The sequence below is a fragment of the Centroberyx gerrardi genome, chromosome 15, assembly GCF_048128805.1.
Source record: "Centroberyx gerrardi isolate f3 chromosome 15, fCenGer3.hap1.cur.20231027, whole genome shotgun sequence".
Taxonomy (NCBI): Eukaryota; Metazoa; Chordata; class Actinopteri; order Beryciformes; family Berycidae; genus Centroberyx; species Centroberyx gerrardi.
Genome location: NC_136011.1, coordinates 5861833 through 5882465, shown reverse-complemented (window position 1 = coordinate 5882465; position 20633 = coordinate 5861833). Strand labels below are relative to the sequence as shown.

Sequence of the window (20633 nt, the reverse complement as noted above, 5' to 3'; positions counted from 1 at the left end):
ATTCATTATTAGCCTTTCACTAATAAATGTCTGTCCATTTTGGTTGCTGAAGCATGAACGTCTCAGCTACAATTTAGAGATGCTCATTCTGGAATTGAAATAGTCTCAGGTACTGAAAAAGAACAAGTCATTCTAAGGCATCTAAAGCATAAAATTAGGATCTAGAGTTAAAAATGTCTCTATGATTGAAACCTCCCCAAGTATGTAAGAGATTAAGTAACTACAAAAAAGTTTTCGGCTATAAAGTATGCAATTTTGGAATACACTACGAAGATGACAGCAATGTGCATGAAACACAGCAGGGCTTAGAGAGAAATGCTGAGAAAGAAGCTGCTAACACTTGAAGATGGATGTCTAGCTCCACCCATACAGTTTCACACATACACAACATTCAGTGTCTCCATGTGTATAAAAATTGTCTATGCAATGTGCCATAAAGTCTCTCTGTGTAGATAAGCAGATGTCAGTCCTGACATGGTGCCACTATTAGGCCCAGTATGTTTGTTTAGTGTGTACGATAATAAAGTGGCGAGATGAATGACGGACCTCTAGATCAGAGTCCAGTGATTCTAGCAAACACACTGGGAGGGCTGGGGAGGGAGACTACACCGCTGTATGGGAGTCAAGGACCATGAAGTTACCGAGTCAACAAAGGTCTGATTGTACACACAGTGGTGAGTTGGATTGACTGTGTATGTGTGTGTGTATCTGTGTAGTGCTCAGAGTCATCATCAGAGAGATAATGTTTGGTTAGGGAAATCTGCATCCTTCCACAAAGAACACAGGGAGCTGAACTTTCACATTTGTGGCCAATTCACTGAGCAGTAGTGGTCAAATAGTTACTAACTCTTTGTAGAGTTGCTTTTCAGACATCACTCATCAATCACCAGGTTTAATTGGTACGGTACGCTGAATTAAATTGAATTGAACCAAATGAGATGAGATGAGATGAGATTATGTGAGGTGAGGTGAGGTGAGGTAAAATGGGGTGAGATGAGGTGAGATGAGGTGAGATGAGGTAAAATGAGGTGAGGTGAGATGAGATGAGATGAGGTAAAATGAGGAGAGGTGAGATTAGATGAGATGAGGTAAAAAATGAGGTGAGGTGAGATGAGGTAAAATGAGGTGAAGTGAGATTAGATTAGATGAGGTAAAATGAGGTAAGGTGAGATGAGATGAGGTAAAATGAGGTGAGATGAGGTCAAATGAGGTGACGTGAGATGAGATTAGATGAGATGAGGTAAAATGAGGTGAGATGAGGTAAAATGAGGTGAGGTGATATTAGATGAGATGAGGTAAAATGAGTTGAGGTGAGATTAGATGAGATGAGGTAAAATGAGGTGATGAGATGAGGTAAAATGAGGTGAGATGAGGTAAAATGAGGTGAGATGAGGTAAAATTAGGTGAGATGAGGTAAAATGCAGTGATGTCAGATGAGATGAGATGAGATGAGGTCAAATGAGGTGAGGTGAGATGAGATGAGTTGGGATGAGATAAGGTAAAGTGAGATGAGATGAAGTGAGGTGAGGAGCATAAGAAAAGATAGCCTTATCCACATTGTCAATGGATGATGATAATATGATGATAGTTATAATTAACTTTTTGCAAGGAAACATTGGTTGCAACAAAGCCTATTAGCGAATGTAAGCTAATTTTCAACACTGGAGCTTGGAGCAGGATGGCAAACATATACATGAGGCGTTAGGCGCCCTTGATCAGGGACACTTTGGCAGGATTAGGCACTGTTAGTACCAGTGATTCAACCAGAAACCTGTTGACTGACAAGAAGAAGAATCTGCAAGAAGAAAAAATGTTGAATTAAAGTTCTTTATGAAAACGATGAAGATGTCATGATTAACTATCTCTTGTTCACGGTGTCCTTGTAGACAAGTGATTTGTTTTGCTGATTCCTTGACAACCTCAAAAAGTGTTGCACTTGCATGCTCATCACAATAATCATTGTGCTGTTTAATGCTGTGTGAGAGTGCATGTGTACTTAAAATCACAGACGAAATCCATGGTGTGATTTTAGCACTTGTTCACTTCAGCAACCATTCTGCCTCAAAACCTGAGAATGGATTTGAAATTAATTGAATGCCTTCCTCCCACTAAGTCAAACTCGCTCAAAACTGTCACTCTCTCACTATCAACTCAATATTCCCTGATATACGTCACATATGGATACAGTTACATAAGGATCAGTTAGAGCAACAGAAAGATTGTTGATGCAACATGTTGAATGAAGGTGCTGTAAAGACTTGCTTTATGATCGTGGTCTCAAATTACCAGAATTGGCTCTGTCACAGCCTCTTACGTCTGACGTCATCATCATGATCATCATGTCACGACCAGCCCTCAGAGGAAGTCAGCTTTAATAAAGAGAGTATCTCAAGGATCTCGTGTCATAACTACTAGAGGCGCCTTAAAGCACGGAACACACTTAGAGTAGACAACAACATCAATTAAATACATTGATGGGACACTTTGCCCTCTGAAACTAGTCATTACTGACTATAGATGGCAACTGGTGAGTACTAATGATTTTTTTCCCCCAACATTTTCCATTAGTTCTAAAAACTAATGTTGTTATATGTATATGTTGTTGTATGTATATGCAGATACAGTGGATTGCATGACTCTGCTTATCATGGCGCAAAGTTGAAATTTTCCACATCCTGTATTGCACATCCATTGCACATCTTTTTCAAGTTTACACTACTAAAATACTTTTAGACTGCAGAATAACATTTCAAGTAGAACTCGCCTACATAGATTTCACTTCCATGTGTGTTACTTATCACTAGCATTGCAATATGAAAACTTTCAATAGAGAGAATGGGGTGTAAGGTGTGAATGAACACCGTGAGCACAGTTTTGGATGGAAAAGGGGATGTTTGATTCTGTTAGCAAACACAGTTCCTCATATTTGATCACATAATTTAACAGTTCTGAAAGGACCTTATGATGTGGCAGAAATGGGAAGTTCAGTTTATACGGAAGAGGCTTGGATAAAATCTTTTCACCAGACGAGTAGATAGCGTGTATGAGCAGGAAATCAATCAACAAACACACATCCTGCTTGTCCAAATTTTTTGATCCATGAAATAACTGAGCGCTAAAATGCTTTTCTCTCTCATTCTCTCCTCTTTGGGAGTTTCAAGAACATACCCTCTAAGATCTGGTGAACATAAGGAGTCGTGAAGAAACCTGCAAGAGATTGAACTGTATTCCAACAGTATGACAACAGCTGAAATGGCTTCAGGTGTCCCAGAGGTGATGAATCAGACAAACACCATGCACTGCCCAGCCACCCAAAACTTGGTGGCCTCGATCCTGCCTCCCATTCTCATCATTGAGATGATAGTGGGCTTGCCCATAAACATAGTGGCCTTGTGGATCTTCTGTTTCCACCTGAAGACCTGGAAGCCCCATACTCTATTCCTCTTTAACCTGGTTCTGGCGGACTTCCTGCTCCTCATCAGCGTGCCTTTCCGCATTGACAACCTCCTCCGCAGGGAGTACTGGGTGTTCGGAGAGGCCTGGTGCCGCATCAACCTCTTCATGCTGGCGGTCAACCGTTCGGGCAGTATCGCCTTCATGACCATTGTGGCAGTGGATCGCTACTTTAAGGTGGTCCACCCGTATCACCGCATCAACCAGTTGACCACGATGCAGGCGGGCTGGGTGGCCGGCCTGACCTGGATAGTCGTCATGGCTCTCCGGATGCCGCTGTTGGCCATCGACCTCCTCCACAAGAACAGCAACATCTCCCTGTGTCGGAGCTTCAATTCCTACGACGACCCTCCTCCGGTGATAAAGGTGCACTACGTGGTCTACATCGGAGAGTTCTTCCTGCCCTTGCTGTTGCTGCTGTTCTGCTCAGTCCGGATTTTCTGCGTCCTGCGCCAGAGGCAGATGGGCAAGCGGAAGATGGTGCGGAGGGCCATCCGAACGGTCGGGGTGATCGTCGCCGTGTTCAACATCTGTTTCCTGCCGGGTATCGTCACGGGGCTGGGCGGGATGTACGTCAAGAACTTCCGTCCCTCGGACTGCGACTCCTTCAGATTGATCACCCAGCTCTTCAGCCTGTCCATCGGGTTCACCTACCTGAACAGCGCCTTGGATCCCATCATCTACTGTTTCTCCAGTTCCATATTTCGCGACGCCCTCAAGAGCTCCATCAACCGCTTGGGGGTGACGAAGATGAAGGTGAGACGCCACAGCAGCACAGCCGACGAGGGCTGAAGAGCGTCGGAATGACAAAAAGCCAGCCCGTCTTTGCAGAGAAAAGTTTGTCAGTAGACATTTAAGAGGACAGTGTGTGAGAGTGGATGTCATATAGGAGGAATCTGTGGTTTCTTCACTCACAATGTGAGATTTCTGCTCCGTAACCACAAGGTCTTAGGTTTGACCCTTAGAGCAGGTCCTAGAGCAAGACACTCAACCCCCACCTGCTCACTCCATTGTAATGCTGTGGATAAGAATGTCAGCTAAAAGTAAATTGTGATTCAGTCTAAGAAAAACTAGTCTAGGAAATCACATTCAGGGTTGACAACAAATAATTCAATACAATTTCAATACAGACATTATTATTATATTATTATATTATATTATTGCATTTTATTTCTTAACCCACTGTGTGTGTGTGTGTGTGTGTGTGTGTGTGTGTGTGTGTGTTCTTGATATGAATGATATGTGTGTTTATGATAATGAAGGGATAAAGAAAGTCTTTGCCTTCATAAAAGCAAAATAAATAAATACATATCTCCTGGAAAATAATTTCAGCAGCAATTCTTTCCTTTGGTTTTGGGAGTGTGGAGATTTTGTGGTTGCTTGTCATGCTTTGCTTACCAAACAATTCCACTACATTCCAGCTCTTCAGACATGCCCTTTCTACATTATGGCTGATCTGGCAGGCGATGTGGGTTTTGAACAAGTCTTACTCTTTTGCTGTGCATATTTGGCATTCACCTACATATACACCATACCATTACGCCGCCATCGCTTGCCATGAAAAGTGAGAGAGTGAGAGTGAAATGAAAGTGAATTGACCTTATGAGGCAGACATTGTGTGATGACCCTAATTCTGGTCTAGTCTTACAGATTACCACAGGTCTGTGTATCACAATGGAATCTGATTCAGCTGATTTAAATTAATTTTAACTGTTCATTAGTCATTTATAGGCAATGTATAGTACTTAGAGAATAATATTGCCCTATACTTACATTTGAGTATGTGAAAATCTACAAATTAAGTTGACCAATGGTGATCAAACCATTGGTTTTATATACTTATAAAAATTGCACAAATAACTAGATAGATAGATAGATAGATAGATAGATAGATAGATAGATAGATAGATAGATAGATATTTTAAACAAGCAAACAAATAAATAAATGATCCAATTTAAGTTTTATCTTATTTTAATAAATAAACGGATAAAATTACAAAATGATGAGCAAACTCACAAATTAATAGTTAATGCATATATAAAAATTGGCCAGACTTTTGGGTGTTATTCAATGATCCAACCACTAGATGGCAGTGACAAAACACTACAATAGTTTCTCGCGAACAGCATCATGGGATACAGGAGGACCGTTCAACCGACTCTGACACCGTTCCTCGAATCACGACGTTAGATTTGTACTTTGGGGGAAAAAAGTCCTAACTGCAATTAAAGGTGTGTTTAGGTGTTTAAATATTTCATCGTGTGTCACTAAATAAATTTGATATGTATATTCTGCCAAGATTGCACATTTATATCTTATAAGAAGTGATTCCGGTTCAGTGGAAAGGTTTGAACTGCTTTCTGGAAAGTGACCATTGTTATAATCAGGTCGAGGCTGTTTTCATTTCCACTGGCTGACTTTACAAGTTTTATACGGGTTTACTGCAGGAAAAACAGTGCAAGCTCTGTAGAGTGTCATGAAAGAAATGTCAAGGTGAGTGATGCATGTGGCATATTCATCCACTTGTGAGCATTTTTGGTCGCATTGAAGGGGGTCCAAAAGAATAGGCTAAAAAGCTAACGTTAGCAAACTATCACAACAACCCAGCAAGGCCTGCTGTAGCAACCGTTGGTTAGCTAGTTGGCTTGTTGGTTGTGGGGTATCTATAATGTTGACCTAGCTAACAAAATATAAGAATGTCCGTTATTGTTTGCAAAAATGACAACCCATTTAAATCAGTCGGACCGGAAAGTGACTCGTTAGTTAAACCCATTCTTCCGTAGCAAACCAGCTAATGTCTGCTAGCTTGCTAAATTAGCCACCGTCCGTTAGCGCTTCCAACCTGTTTGTAGCCGTTCGCGGCTAAGATTCGCTAGCCGCTAGCCCGGGTTAACTACACAAACTCTTTTCAACGATGTTGTTTCCCACTGGCTAGCATTAGTGATGAACTGTCTTCACAGATTTGAAGTTGAACAGATCTTTAGTGCGCCTGGCTTTTAAATGAAGTAAGTTAAGCACCTTGCTGTCAGAACAAGTCAGTGTTTACATCTGGGTACTCGGCAATAGCAGGGATAGGAACATAACACTAGCAAACAGCAGAACCTGACGAATTTTGTCTGCGGCTGATAAGTTTCTTAGTTCTACCAGCCACTTTACCTGGTAACCAGTTTTTGTCCGCCAGTTTTGAGTCATTTTTATCATTGTGGCTGGTGAAACACTGAAACTGTCTGACGTGAAAATGAGTTTCCTGTTCTGGTAGCTTTCGTTTCATGTATTGATCCTTTTCCGTTACAGCACCATGCCTGGCGGGCAGCAGCCTCAGAAACACTATGGCATCACCTCTGCCATTAGCCATGCACCCCCACGAGAAATAGACCACCAATACACCAATAAGCTCAGTGATGCTATGAAACCATTTGGGGTGTTTGAAGATGAGGATGAACTGAACCATAGGTGAGGATCAACAGAGTATAATGTTACACTTACTTGTACACATCCATTGGGCATCTTGACTATATCCATTCTTGACTGCATACTTTCTACAGCTGCAATCATACATATGTTTGCATGCCTGCTGCAAATTAAATTGAGAACTGAAATTGATATGCATGTTATATGTATGTAGCATGATTTGTGCAGTCTCTGATTGTTCTAATTATATAATTGGTGAAGGCGCTGAGTTGTAAATGTAGCACCTGATGGAAGTTGTTTCTCCTTTCAGACTTGCAGTTCTTGGGAAGTTGAATAACTTTGTTAAAGAATGGATAGCAGAGATCAGTGAGTCAAAGGTAGGTGCTGTTGGAATGTTGGCTGCCTTGTTAGAAGAGTAAACGCAATATCATGTGATTCAGTATGGAGTCTTTAAAGATGACTGTCAAGTAAACAATACCAAAACAATTCAATGCAAGCTATGTATTGTATGCCGTTAAGTGGAAAAGAGTCATACTGGCATTTCTATATGTGCTTCTCTCTTCCTCAGAACCTTCCACCATCAGCAGTAAGTAATGTAGGGGGCAAGATATTTACATTTGGTTCGTACCGTCTTGGAGTGCACACAAAAGGTATTTCTAATCACATTTCTGATATGTTTATTTTTTCTTGCTTGGCAACCTATGAGGATGCAGCTAAAGCCTAGGTCAGCCTACACAATTTTGATGCCGATTTTTAGATGATCCTGTAGTGTGAACGGGCTGAAGACCGTTGACTCTCATTGGCCTGACACAATTTTTTCAAACATGTTTGATTTTGTTAGCCCAGTCGGGCTCCTGTAGTGTGAAGCGGTACAACGCGCCAAAACTGAAATCTGATAGTGATCCTGGGAACAGGATATGTAGGCTAAATGTAAACTGTAGCTTCTGTACCATGGAGCAAGAAATGATAGAATATCTATTTTGTAGTTATATTTACAGTGAACTGTTAGGTGAATGGATAAGCATTTTTGAATGACCGAATCGGGTAGATGTGATCCCTTGTCTCCAGTGTGATGACCATCTTTGTCCCGTTGCATAGTGTGAACAGCTTCCTGAGTTAAGCATTTAGTCTGAACCGCCCTAGATCGGCAAGACTTGAACAGTCTTGTAGGCTGACCTAGGCTTTACTGTGGCTATAACATGTTCCATAAATAGATTGGTAATTTGTTACATAGAAGTTACTAAAACATTGTTTAATTTGTTGCAGGAGCCGATATTGATGCCTTGTGTGTGGCTCCACGCCATGTAGAGAGAACTGACTTTTTCCAATCTTTCTTTGAGAAGTTAAAACAGCACGAAGAGATCAAAGACCTGAGGGTAAGTCTTCTCCAGACTCTACAGCACAGGGCAGGAAACTAAATTTTCTACAGGCCAAAGTGACCTAAATCCTAGAATTCACCAGCCACTTCACCAAGTTTACCAACCAACTAGATTTTTAGAATGGAACAGGATTTCCAGACAATGGTCAGTTAGTAGTAGCTAGTAGACAAAACGTCCCACCAAATCAAAAATTTACCAACATTTAGCTGGTGACTGGTGTTAAATTCCCACCATCATAGTGCCAGTGAACCATGTGGCTTGGCCTGGCCCCAGATTTGTTTATGTTGCCTCTGTTTGTGCTTTCCAGGCTGTGGAGGACGCTTTTGTACCGGTGATAAAATTCAAATTTGACGGAATAGAGGTAAGTTAGCTTGAGGTCCAAGTGATGTATATTGTTTACATATTTCCAACAAATTCGCTCAGTGATGTTGGTGTCTGCATATTGATAACCACTGCTTACAACATAATTTTATTGTACCCAGTGTTTTTCATGTCTAATCCCAGTGCTGATTGTGCTTCTGTGCCTTTGCCCTAAAGGAGCTGTGTGACTAATGTATATGCTTCTTGAATGCTGCTCTCTCTCTGTCTGGACCAGATTGACCTGCTGTTTGCCAGACTGGCCTTGCAGTCCATTCCAGACAACCTGGACCTGAGGGGAGACTCCATCCTGAGAAACTTGGACATCCGTTGTATCCGCAGCCTTAATGGTACTCTACATGGCTTCTGTTGGACAGCACATGTACAATAGAGAAGAGCTTTATATTTACTCTTAAGGCATTTTCCTGATGCTCTTATCCAGAGTGACGTACAATAAGTACAGCAGTAGTTGGCTTCCTCTGACTGAGCATTTGTGCAAGATGGGAACTGTTGGTGGGGGTGTAATATGTGATTCATAATTGGTATACAATTTTTTTTATTAAAGTTTGTGATATTTTTCCCCTCAAAACAGGCTGTCGAGTGACCGATGAAATTTTGTACCTGGTGCCAAACAAAGAAAATTTTAGGCTGACATTGAGAGCCATCAAACTCTGGGCAAAGCGTAAGTGGATGTTAGGCTCTCTTGGGATGTCAGAGATACTTTTGTAACTACTTTTTATATGTTCTTCTGTTGCACATTTTCAGTTTAAAATATGCAACAAAAGTCAATTCATTATTTGCGTACTTCCTAACCACTTGTTGACACCCATCATCTCTGGAGAAATGTGTGATATTCTTATGCAAACCATCAAATTGTTAAAATCTCATTTCCCACATTTCCTTATATGTAAAAGGCAGAAATAGCAGAGAAAAACAATTTCTGTTGTTATAATCGCATCAGAGAGCTAACAAAATATATACATTTTTCAACAAGTGGCAGTTACAAAGCTGTGTATAGAATTAAGGAAGTCTCCACCACTGACAAGTGTCTCACATTTTTGTTTACACATGACAAACTGGCACCATGCACTACTGTTTCATAAAACCATAAAAAAATGTTTTAAGAATATTAAGATGGCACCACCTTTTTGTAATGTGCCTTGTGCCTGCAGGTCGTGGGATCTACTCCAACATGCTGGGTTTTCTGGGTGGAGTGTCATGGGCCATGCTGGTGGCCAGGACCTGCCAGCTCTACCCCAACGCTGTGGCTGCCACACTGGTCCACAAGTTCTTCCTGGTGTTCTCCAAATGGTGAGGACCAAGCACCTGCAGTTATACCTATCTATCCGTTGAACAACTCCATCATCTATACATACATCTTTATGGACAAAATTGACAAATCTAAATCTAAGGGTTTATTTTCACTTTGCGACATTTGTTGTTTCCTTTCTGCAGGGAGTGGCCGAATCCTGTGCTGTTGAAACAGCCTGAAGACAGTAATCTGAATTTGCCAGTGTGGGATCCTAGAGTGAGTATCAAGTCTGGGGGTTCAGTGTGGGTCTTTGAATGTTATTCAGCTCCTCTTTTGTGTGTGCATGGCTATGCATGCACAGGGAACACTGTCTGGTCAGAGTTCATGTTGATTTGGGAGAGAAGGAGTTTGTTGGTCTTTTGGAGGTAGCTCAGAAGATGGTGTGTGTGTGGAATGTACACCATTGGCTTTGTGATGCCTATGAGTGTGTGGGTGTGAAATAGTCCTCCTCAGCCAGTAAGGTGGGTGAAAGCCGTCATTCCTGCTGTGTGACCAATCTCGTCCCTGTGCCCTGCTTTTAGGTGAACCCATCAGACAGATACCACCTGATGCCCATCATCACGCCTGCCTACCCCCAGCAGAACTCCACATACAATGTCTCCACATCAACACGTACCATCATGAGTGAGGAGTTCAAATATGGTATGTAAGACTGAGTGTGTGATAACGATAAACAAATTTAGGAATGTGCTGTGAAAATTAATATGTAACAAGCATGTTTCTGAACATGTTGTGAGATCATCAGTAGAGATATGCATGAAAGCTCTCTATTAGCCTGGCTGTCAAATTATTAATATTTCATCCTATGCCACCACCTCTGTGAAAGGCAGTGGTAACAGAACATAATTTCTGTGGTTTTGATCACATTAGAGTGTGGCAATTGGGTACTACAGAGTTGCTAATAGAGAGCTGAGCTGTCTCCAGCAGTGATGAGTCTCCAACTTTGGTTTACATTTTGCAAAGTGACACATGCTGTTTCATTGTTGATCCTAACACATCTTTCTCCCTCTGTGTCAAACAGGTCTCAGCGTCACAGATGAGATTCTTCAGGGGAAAGCGGAATGGTCCAAACTCTTCGAGCCACCCAACTTTTTTCAAAAGTACAAGTAGGTATTCATCTTGTCTGTTCCATTTTGTTAACCAAGGCGACATGAGTGGAAGATGTAGATACACATGGGCCATCAGGATACTTGCAGGGTATAGCATACTTACTGTGATGCTGCCAGTCTCTCTGTAAGCCCGGTAGCTTTACCAAGTTGTTTTTCTTAACATTTTGTCTGCAGAGACAGCCAGATATGTGAACGTCAGCATTGCCAAATATCATGACATGCTAACAAAAATACAAAATGGGTTCACCAATCTAAAAAGTCAAGTTTATTTGTAAAGCTGTTGATCACAATGGTTTGGATAAGAATCTATGTGGAGTGGACATGTGTGCCCCTCTAGCTTTGGTTCACCTACACCTCAGTGTGAATCTGTGACTTTTCTTTTGTAGATTTGTTGTATCTTTACTTAAGATTATTTTCTGTTCTGCTTGTTGCAGGCACTACATTGTTCTGACTGCCAGTGCATCCACAGAAGAAAACCATTTAGAATGGTGAGTGCCAGAGAATTTAAGGTCACATAGTCCTGTATGATTTGAATCATCGTTGAATCATCATTTCAAGTCATTTCAACTCAACCAGCAACTTTTAATTATTCTTCATTTTAGTGTGAAGAATTCCCATTAGTTGAAGCTATTGCTCTTAAATTAGTCTTAGGGTCCACATATAGCAGATATTGCATACAAACAATGGAATAAAGAAAGTATTTTTTATAATAACCAAGAAACAATACTGCAATACTAAGAAGAAAACTGGCAGCTCTGTGAATAAACCCTGATGTTTCCCTCAGGATTGGTCTAGTGGAGTCAAAGATCCGTGTCTTGGTGGGAAACTTGGAGAGGAATGAGTACATCACCCTGGCCCATGTGAACCCCCAGTCCTTTCCCGGGTCCAAGGAGAACCGCAACGAGTGAGTCCAAATTTATCCATGCATAGAACAGGCTTAATAGGAAGTTTCAGGATTGTAAAAGGGCTATTCTACCAATCCTTAATCAAAGCCCTTCTGAGGACATTCAAAAAGGTTTTCTTATGTTTTGTTCCTGAGAAATTGCCAATGCGGCACGATACCATTGTTCTCAGAAGTCCTTATTACTGCAGCTGTGGAGGTACATGGAATGGTTTGATTGCAGCTTTGAAAGTAAGGGTCTGCATTTATACGCTACTGACTTGCTCTAGCATCACTAACAGATGGTAACAGGAGGCTGTTGCCAATTTCCCAGGAACAAAACCTCAATTTTAGGCCTCTGGTCTGCAATTAGCACTTATAAACTAATCGGTCCAGGGGACTTAGAAAGTACAGAGGGTTTTGGAGAGCAGAGACCATATTTATATACGCATCCAGTCAGGTGCTGGTTCAAATGTGAATAGGTAGGAAATTGTTTAAACCCACACACCGCTAGCAGCCTTCAACTTTTTGTCACAATATAATAATGTTTAAAAGGCAGCTAATGGTCTTCAAGTTTTAGCACTTTTGACCAGTGAGGTAGAAACATTGAATTTTAGTTCAGATCATTTTTGCTGAGCTGCTTCTGTGTTGTCCCAACAGGAACGACTTTGTGTCCATGTGGTTCATCGGGATCATCTTCAAGAAAGTGGAGAATGCAGAGAGCGTGAACATTGACCTGACATATGACATCCAGTCCTTTACAGACACTGGTAGGTCCTGTCATTTATGTTATGAACAGCCCGGGGTCGAATGTAGTTGCAAACAGTCTTAAAGTGTTTTTTTTTAACCTGCATGGTGTCCCAAGTGGAAGTGGTTTGCTACCCAGAAAAATACAGTGACAGAAAGCTTAGACAATCGCATGAAAATATTTACAAGTCAGTTTATTATACTTTTCTGTGACTACGACTGCTTAAGTGACCATATATGAATTGTCCTGATGTGGTAAACCCCATCCATCTGGTACACAAAGTAGGTTAAAACACTAAGCATTATTTGGAAGTACTGTGCCAAAAGTGCCAAAAGAGTACAAATGGAAAAAATGGCCTACACTCAGAAGAAAGTCAAGGTCTAAAGCATGTCCATTCATGCCAGTAATCACTGAACCTCAAAATGGCATTATGTCCCATGGCTCCCTGCAGTGTACAGACAAGCCAACAACATCAACATGTTAAAGGACGGGATGAAGATCGAAGCGACACATGTGAAGAAGAAACAGCTCCACCAGTACCTTCCTCCCGAGCTGGTGCAGAAGAAGAAGAGGGTAAGCTATCTTCCTATGCATCTTACGCAGAAAATACCATTATCATTTGAATCACCTCTTAACTGTTGTCTCAGTGTTGCTCGCCCTTCTTCATCTCACTTTTCTCTGTCTCTCCTACCCCCTTTTCCTAAATCTCTCCTCCTTAATGCAGAGCATAGCGGAGTTGAACCGCAGCTCTAATGGAGGGAGCTCCAAGCGGATCTCCCTGGACAGCAGTCATCTGGACAGCTCCAGAGATACAGACTCAGGGACTCCCTTCAGCTCCCCGACCCCGACCAGCAAACCCTCCAAGCCTGCCTCAGACACAGACGACAGGTATGACGAGGAGACCCCCGGAGATGGCACTTATGTATAGGCCTATATATTTTATATTCTAGTTTTTGTCATGTACTACTACTGTAATACTGAAAAGCTGTTCATAAAACAGATACAAAAAAATGTCTTGTACACAGCTCCAAACCTCCGTGCTGCAAGAAATACTTTTTTCGACTTTGTGTAGAGAACTGATTTTCTACTTCTACTGCTTCTATTTTCTACTTATGTACAATTACATCTATCCAAATGATCAGTTTGATTAAATATATCTACCAAGCTCTCTCACTGAAGCACACACACACACAACACAATCTCTGTATAGAGATGTATTGCATAGTACTCACTCAACTCTGTCTCTCACACACACACACACACACACACACACACACTTACCGCATCCCACGTCGGTTATTTCATCTGGTTGTCAGAAATGTTTACCCTCTTGCCGAATATCTTTTCTATCACGTAATTGTACTGCTCCTGGTCATTGATTGACAGGCAGCGAATTGGAACACGCCCAAGTGCATTTGATCGGTCCGATCACAAACTTAATATTGAACTTTGAGCCATGTCCTATCAAGGAATGGAATGTCCACAGACTAAGCATTTAGTGAGACTGCACTTGTTTTTTCTCATTTCCTCTTGAGGATCATTAATGTTTCATCTTACTGTGAACTAACGGCTACAAGGATTTTGCTCATGTGTACATAACACTCTTAAACACACACAGAGGAACACACAGTCCTAACTGCACATACACACATTTGCAGTTCAGTGATTTTTGCATACACAGCTATTGCAGCAAGAAGATTTTGCACTTATGGATAGAGGATATACACCAAATGCCTAAAATACAGGAAGTGAATGAATGTGTTAAAGTTATGTCTTCTCTGTGTTTTGCAGCGTCAGCCCTCCCAAGCCTCTGTTTGTGGACAGCTCCCTGCCATCCGTCACCTCACCAACTGCTAAAGACCAGGGCATGTCCATCCCTGTCATTGGCTCAAGTGAGTCTCATTCTTCCAGTGTCTATTACATAGGAATCTGAATACGCAATAATCACTTCCTGTCAGATTTCCTACACTGATCTGTAAAGTCTGGAAAAATGAAGTACAATTAATTTGACTATTTCCATGTCTTCAAGGCTTGGTAATCACACAAAAAGTCTAGAAAATATTTATGTTGGGTCCATCATACATTTTATGTTACTGTAAACCCTCTGTCATTTAGTAGTATTTGTTATTGTGAGCAATAATCATCTACAGAGTGATATGGCCTAGTTGACATTCCTATTTCCCACCCACTATCAGCATACATTAGATTAAACACCCACCAAAAGATTCAAATCCAGTAAAGAATATAAGATCTGGAAAACAGATGGAATATTGATTTGATAACTTTGTAGAAAGCCAGTCATGTTTAAAGATATTAAAGATGTGGATTAATAGTCCTGATCCCTTCTCTTCTCTGTCTGTCCTTCTCTCACTACAGAGCCAGCGGTTAAAGCGAAGCCCCCTTCGCCACCAGCCAGCAGCTCCATCCCCACAGTGGTGAGCGGGAATGTGAAGCCCAACGCCGCCAGCAGCCCCAGAGAGGAGCCCTCGCCCAACGGCCTGGAGGGTCCCGTCAACGGAGCTACTACCAAGAGACCACACTCACCTACACAAGAGGACCTGGCCAAGAGGCACAAAGACACAGAGGTAGGGAGGCCGTTTACTGCTCAAAGTCCAGGGTCCCACAGTAAAGAGAAAACATGAGGGAAAATCATAGAATTTCAAAGTTATCTTTTGTGGGCCTGGAAATATACATTATGTCTACCACTCTGCTGATCTTTGTTTTCAGTCCCTGAGTCTGTCTTTTTCTCTTTTTTGCTGAAGGTGGTGTCCAGTGATGACTCTGCATTCAAAGAGCCATACCCACCATCCTGTGACCTCCATACACATGGAGATGGACCCAATATTGTAGGTTTCGTTCTGTCTGCACTCTTGATTCTGTGGACTGATTACATTCAACATTCTCACATTTAGCTTCTGTCTCTTCCCCATTAGACTGCTCTTTCCGGATCAAAGGCTAAGCCCATTCCAACCATCGATACCTCAAGAACACAGGTAATTCATCCTTTGTAAATCTTTAAGACTGTCTGAGATATTTTCTAACCGATTTGTTTCTCTGTTGGCTTTTTAATTGTAGTTGTGTCATTTGTTTCCATCTGATGGACTTGGGTTTTGGTAAAGCACCTAATTTCTTGGACTTGAGATTCATTGTTTGCACAAACCACAAAGTAGATTAAGTCTGTGTGGACTGATAATGTCACCGTTCCTTATCTCAGAGACTTCCTAGTATGGAGCTGCCAGACGCCTCCTCGCCCCTCCCGGCCAGCAACAGTTGTCGTGTGGTGAAGAATTCAATCAAACTGGCCCTCAACCGCCACAAGTGAGCGCAGCCACCTTACAGCACCATCTGATTATAGGGAAAAGTGTCTCTCGAAAATATTCAAGTGTTTTCGGTTGTGTTTCTAATGTGTTTGTTTCAATCTCTTGTCCTGCAGCATCACCCCTCCCAAGCCACCAGTGTTTGAGGACTCCTTAACCACCGACACCCCTCCTGCCAGCGAAGAAAAAGGCATGTCCATTCCTGTCATTGGCTCAAGTGAGTGTCGAGAAAGAAGTGGTATGAATTAGTTCCCCCGGCTTTCCGTGGGAAAGATGATCTTCAGGTCACCTTTCAAAAATCTGCACTTTAAAAAAAAAAGAAAAAGAAAAAAACATTTCTTCCGCGATCATGGAAAACCGGGGGTCTAATAAATACTTAGTTTGTTCTCGAAAGTCTCAGTTGTTCTAATTTCAGTACTGCTAGTAAATTGTGAATTGTTCTTTCACCATCATTCCTGGTAAATAACATGATGGAGGTGCTGATCACCAAGACCCATTTCTGTTGTCCTCTCCCTATCTCTGTAGAACATCCGGCGTCCAAACATGTGGCTGCGCCTGTCGGCAGCTCCATCCCTACATTAGTGAGCCGAGGGGCCGACCCGATGAACGGAGCGGCCTCCAAGAGACCCCACTCCCCCTCGCTGGAGGAGCAGGCCAAGAGGCTGAAAGAGACCGAGAAGGCTAGAATCCACATAGCCTGAGCACACGACTATAGACTGGATGCATAGATACTTGGATGTGTGGAGGTGGGGCTCTGCAATAAGCCAGACGTTGGTCAGTCTTTAGTGTGAAGCAGCGGGATGGACGCCACACCTCAAAGCTCCTCCGACGGTTACTGGTTTGCCAATGGATAGTTGATTGGTCAAACGGGACCTTTCTCGGTACAGGTTACCTCCTCCCTGTCAGCACCCTCTGTCACACTCACCAAAGCCAGAGGGCGTTCATCCCAACACCGAGTTCAGACGCGGAGATATCTGACATGAGAACTAAAGCTGGTAGTTTCTAACTCCCCCTCCCCCACACTGTTTAAAAATGTACACAAAACAGATGGAAAATGAGGTGTCGTTCTTTTTTCATTTTCCTTTTTCTTTTTTTTTTTCCTGTTAACACATTTTAAAACGGCCTTAAACATTTATCCACGCTTGCTACACACACTCCCGGAATACGCTGTTTATTTCCCCCCCTCCGAACAGAAACCTGTACAGTAAATGTTGATGTACATAATTTTTTTGTCTTAAAAAAAAACCGCGAGAGATCACTGTTAAGTCTTTTGACCATTCTATTGTAGTTTTTATTATCTAAAAAGAAAAAAAAGTTTAAAAAATTGTATTTTTTGTTTTTCTCTACTGCTTGTCCAAAACGAATTGTCTCCAGCCCTGAATATTTTTTGTAAACACTGTATAGGTTTGGATACAGTTGCAGGGAGGATTTACTGGGGGTTTGCTTGGATATGGCAGACATCACAACCATGACTCTGGACCACCAGTGCAACCCAAAGAGGATTCCAGGTTCCATATTGGAGCTGCAGTGCACAGACGACCATATTATCCAGATCCTGGATTAATAGCAAAGGTAGTAGATGCCCTTTTCTCAGGTGCCGGTAAGAGCAGGAATAATTATCCTTAACAGTGACTGCAATACACATTCACACATTTCATGAATGTAATGGAATGGGTCTGAAGCTTTTCAGTGTGCAGTAGAACACCTTCATCGTTCTTTAGCTCTTGGATAAGAACATTAGAAGAACCATATCAGTGTGTTAGCCCTCTGTCCAGTGCAGCCTCAGTGCAGTTGACCTGGATGGGATGTTCACGCGTCATTTGTTTATTTGGGGATTAAGAGGGAAGGTTGAGGGGTTTTGAACTTATTCATGATGTTTCACTCTCCTACAGACCGCGTTGATAGATGCTGAGAAGACCAAACCGAGCTACAGCTGGCTCGGGTGGCAGCCTTCACAGCAACTACCACACCTAGGTCAAATATAATCTGCAAATACTTGTGATGGTGTGTTTTAGCCTACATAGATGTCAGATGGGTGTAGACAGTTTAGACGATCACAGGAAAGTATTTGAAAATCAGTTTTGTATACTTTTATGTGATTGATAAACTGATAAAATTGATTGACAAACTGCTTGACCCCTAGGTCCCGTTCAACATGGTCTGTTTGTGAGTGAAGCTTCAGGTATAGGTCCAAAATTCCCGATCCTTCCCTTCAATCGGAACAGCAGTTGAGCCTGGCTTTGACGGCCGCTAAGGCGTGTCGTGTCGAAGCGAGGTCCTGGTTGTGAGCTCCTCCATGTCCAAGGCTGGATTTGTGGTGCTTTGTGAAAATGGTTCAAAGCTTTTGATGTGTGTGTATGCATGCGTATATGGTTGAGCGTGCTTGTGTGTGAGCGTGCACGCATACGTGGTTGTTTCGTGTGTCGAGTGTTGGCGAGAGAAAGAGAATTCCCTTAGTTTTGGGTGTTAACCCTCTGCGCCTCCTGTGGAGGCTCTTAAAAGGCATCTCCTGGGGTCACGGCGGGGGCCAGGAGACTCGGGGCCCCGACTCTGCAGCGTTTTCTCTTGAAGCGGGGCATCATCCTGTATGGATTTCAGCACGGAGGATTGGTATATGCATGTGCTATTACACCAAACTTAATGCTGTTGCATCCATGTAAAGTGCTAATGAGGTGCCCTCTTCATCGGAACAGCTGGAGAAGCGGGACACAGGGGTGCTCTTTTTTTTTTCCAGCGTCAGTTTCCCCAATGAAATGTACAGAAAGCATCCGTTTTTCAAAAAGGCTTATTCTTCATTATTGGGGGTTTTCTTATCACTTTATTTATATTTGCATATTTGTACCATGTGATCTTTTTTTATAGCATTCATAGCAGGTAGGTCTTTTTTGAATGAAAATCTGCACCACTCTGTTTCAGACATCTCATGTTTGGCTGTTCGGAAACATTTAACAAAACAGGTCATTTAGATGTTTGTTTCTAAAATGTATTGAGAGGGTATTTTTGTATGTGTTTATCACTTCCTTTACACCCATTAAACCCTTAAACCCTAGGCCGGTGTCCATTTGTGTTTTTGTTTTGTCAACTCTTTTTTTGTCACAGACTGCAGATCCTGGAAAAGTCTTAAAATGTCTTCAATTCCATTGTCTAAACTCAAGGCCTTAAATGGTCTTTGATACAGCTAAATACAGCATTTTAAGTCTTAGTTTGTGTTTTTCTGGTGAGATTTCTGCCCAGTCATGCAGATCTATATACTGATAGGGTTTAGTTTTTATTTTCATGGTTGTGTGCAAAATTGGTCTCATATTTCATAAGCGGCATTAAAAAGCTCTTAAAGTCTTAAATTTAACTTGATGAAACTTGGAGATACCTGGTCAGCATAATTTGAGCTATAATGACCCAGCCTGTGTGTGTGTGTTTCAAGATGCCCTGAGCTCTAGCAGTGTGGTCGCTGCTGTGATGTAGAGCCAAAGACTTTAACTGTCAAGATAGTTCACATCCTGTTGAAGCTCATGTAAGGTCTCGTCTGCCAGACTGCAACAGCGCATGAACTGTACTCTGATATTAGAACATTAATGAATACTGAACTATTAACTAATTTGTGCGAGAAAAAGACGAGGCCACAACCAGAATTTAGCATCAAGACATTTAATATCATATTTTATTTTCAAATTAGAGTTCAATTTTAGTTTAGCTTCTAATTTCCATAAAAAGTTGATGTTTTAATTTCATCCAGTTTTAGTGTTTTGACTGTTCACTGTTTCACATTCTTGTTCTGAAGCCATTCCAGTGTTGATGTGGCTGTATGCTGAGGGTCATTGTCCTGGTGAAACGTAAATCGTCACCCCTATTTTCCCTAATTTAAATTCTCCTCAAGAAATTTCCCTGTATTTGGCTCCATTCATTCTTCCTCTATCCTTTCAAGTCCCCGTGTTGCTGTAAACCCCCCCACACCATGCTGCACAGTAAAGATGCTGTTCACGGGTGAGGAGCTGTGGCCAGTTTCTGACAAACAGCACTTACAGCTGAAGAGTCTTTCATGTGCCTTTTTACAAACTCCATGGAGTGACTGTTTTCTTTTCACAGCCAAGGAACTAGTTCTATCTGGTCCTTGGCTTCTTGGTCTCCACCCTGAACAAGGTCCTTCCTGCCTGTTTGGTCAGACAACCAGCTCTAGAGAGAGTCTGGCTAGTTCTGTATTATTCTAATATTCCTAATGATGGAGGCTGCTGTGCTCCTGTGAACAACCAAAACATCAGAAACTGTTTTCTACTCTTCCCCACATCTCTCCCTATTCTGTCTCTGAACTCGTGGACTTCATGGTAGTTTCTGCACAGACATGCACTGTCATCTGTGTGACTGTATATAGACACATCATGTGTTTTGTTCTAAATCACATGCAAGTAATTGAACTGGCCACAGGTGGACTCAAACTAAGTTGCAGAGACATCTCAAACATGCAAAGGGAATTGGATACGCCTTAACTCAAGTGTCACTGCAAACATGTTGAACACTTATTCACTCTTCACTTTGTCATTTTTAATATAAATCAAAAATGTGTAGTTAAAAAGATCCACTTTGACATTATGGGTTATTGTGCGTCAATCAGTGACAAAAAATGTAAAGTCCAGGGGGGTTGAATAGTTTCTGAAGGCTCAGTAAGCGAAGA

The 20633-nt window shown here is 41.9% G+C and overlaps 2 protein-coding genes across 4 annotated transcripts; both read left to right on the top strand.

Moving 5' to 3' along the window:
* The first annotated feature begins 2413 nt into the window (after positions 1–2413).
* On the top strand, positions 2414–4768 carry hcar1-3 (hydroxycarboxylic acid receptor 1-3). 3 transcript variants are annotated; one of them, XM_071924793.2, is made up of 2 exons: positions 2414–2531; positions 3155–4768. In XM_071924793.2, exon 2 carries the CDS (start codon positions 3238–3240, stop codon positions 4243–4245), a length of 1008 nt encoding a protein of 335 aa, XP_071780894.1. In that variant the 5' UTR covers positions 2414–2531; positions 3155–3237; the 3' UTR covers positions 4246–4768. The 3 variants fall into 3 exon arrangements, with proteins under 3 accessions (XP_071780894.1, XP_071780895.1, XP_071780893.1); XM_071924794.2 differs by having other exon boundaries at positions 2423–2527; positions 3162–4768; XM_071924792.2 differs by having other exon boundaries at positions 2423–2527.
* Positions 4769–5666: 898 nt separating this feature from the next.
* LOC139931320 (poly(A) polymerase gamma-like) lies at positions 5667–19008 on the top strand. Its single transcript, XM_071924790.2, has 24 exons — positions 5667–5947; positions 6749–6907; positions 7176–7242; positions 7434–7515; positions 8132–8241; positions 8552–8605; positions 8840–8951; positions 9194–9283; positions 9774–9912; positions 10057–10129; positions 10435–10555; positions 10935–11019; positions 11457–11510; positions 11807–11926; positions 12563–12672; positions 13102–13223; positions 13375–13538; positions 14442–14542; positions 15027–15235; positions 15413–15496; positions 15584–15643; positions 15865–15968; positions 16084–16184; positions 16493–19008. Exons 1-24 carry the CDS (start codon positions 5931–5933, stop codon positions 16666–16668), a joined length of 2514 nt encoding a protein of 837 aa, XP_071780891.1. The 5' UTR covers positions 5667–5930; the 3' UTR covers positions 16669–19008.
* The last annotated feature ends 1625 nt before the right edge of the window (positions 19009–20633 follow it).

Excerpts from the sequence above, each read along its gene's own strand:
- LOC139931320 (XM_071924790.2), top strand. Across the intron at positions 9,284-9,773 it reads CATCAAACTCTGGGCAAAGC|GTCGTGGGATCTACTCCAAC; the intron begins GTAAGTGGATGT and ends TTGTGCCTGCAG. Across the intron at positions 11,511-11,806 it reads GAAGAAAACCATTTAGAATG|GATTGGTCTAGTGGAGTCAA; the intron begins GTGAGTGCCAGA and ends TGTTTCCCTCAG.
- hcar1-3 (XM_071924793.2), top strand. The coding sequence starts at position 3,238 with ATGACAACAGCTGAAATGGCTTCAGGTGTCCCAGAGGTGATGAATCAG.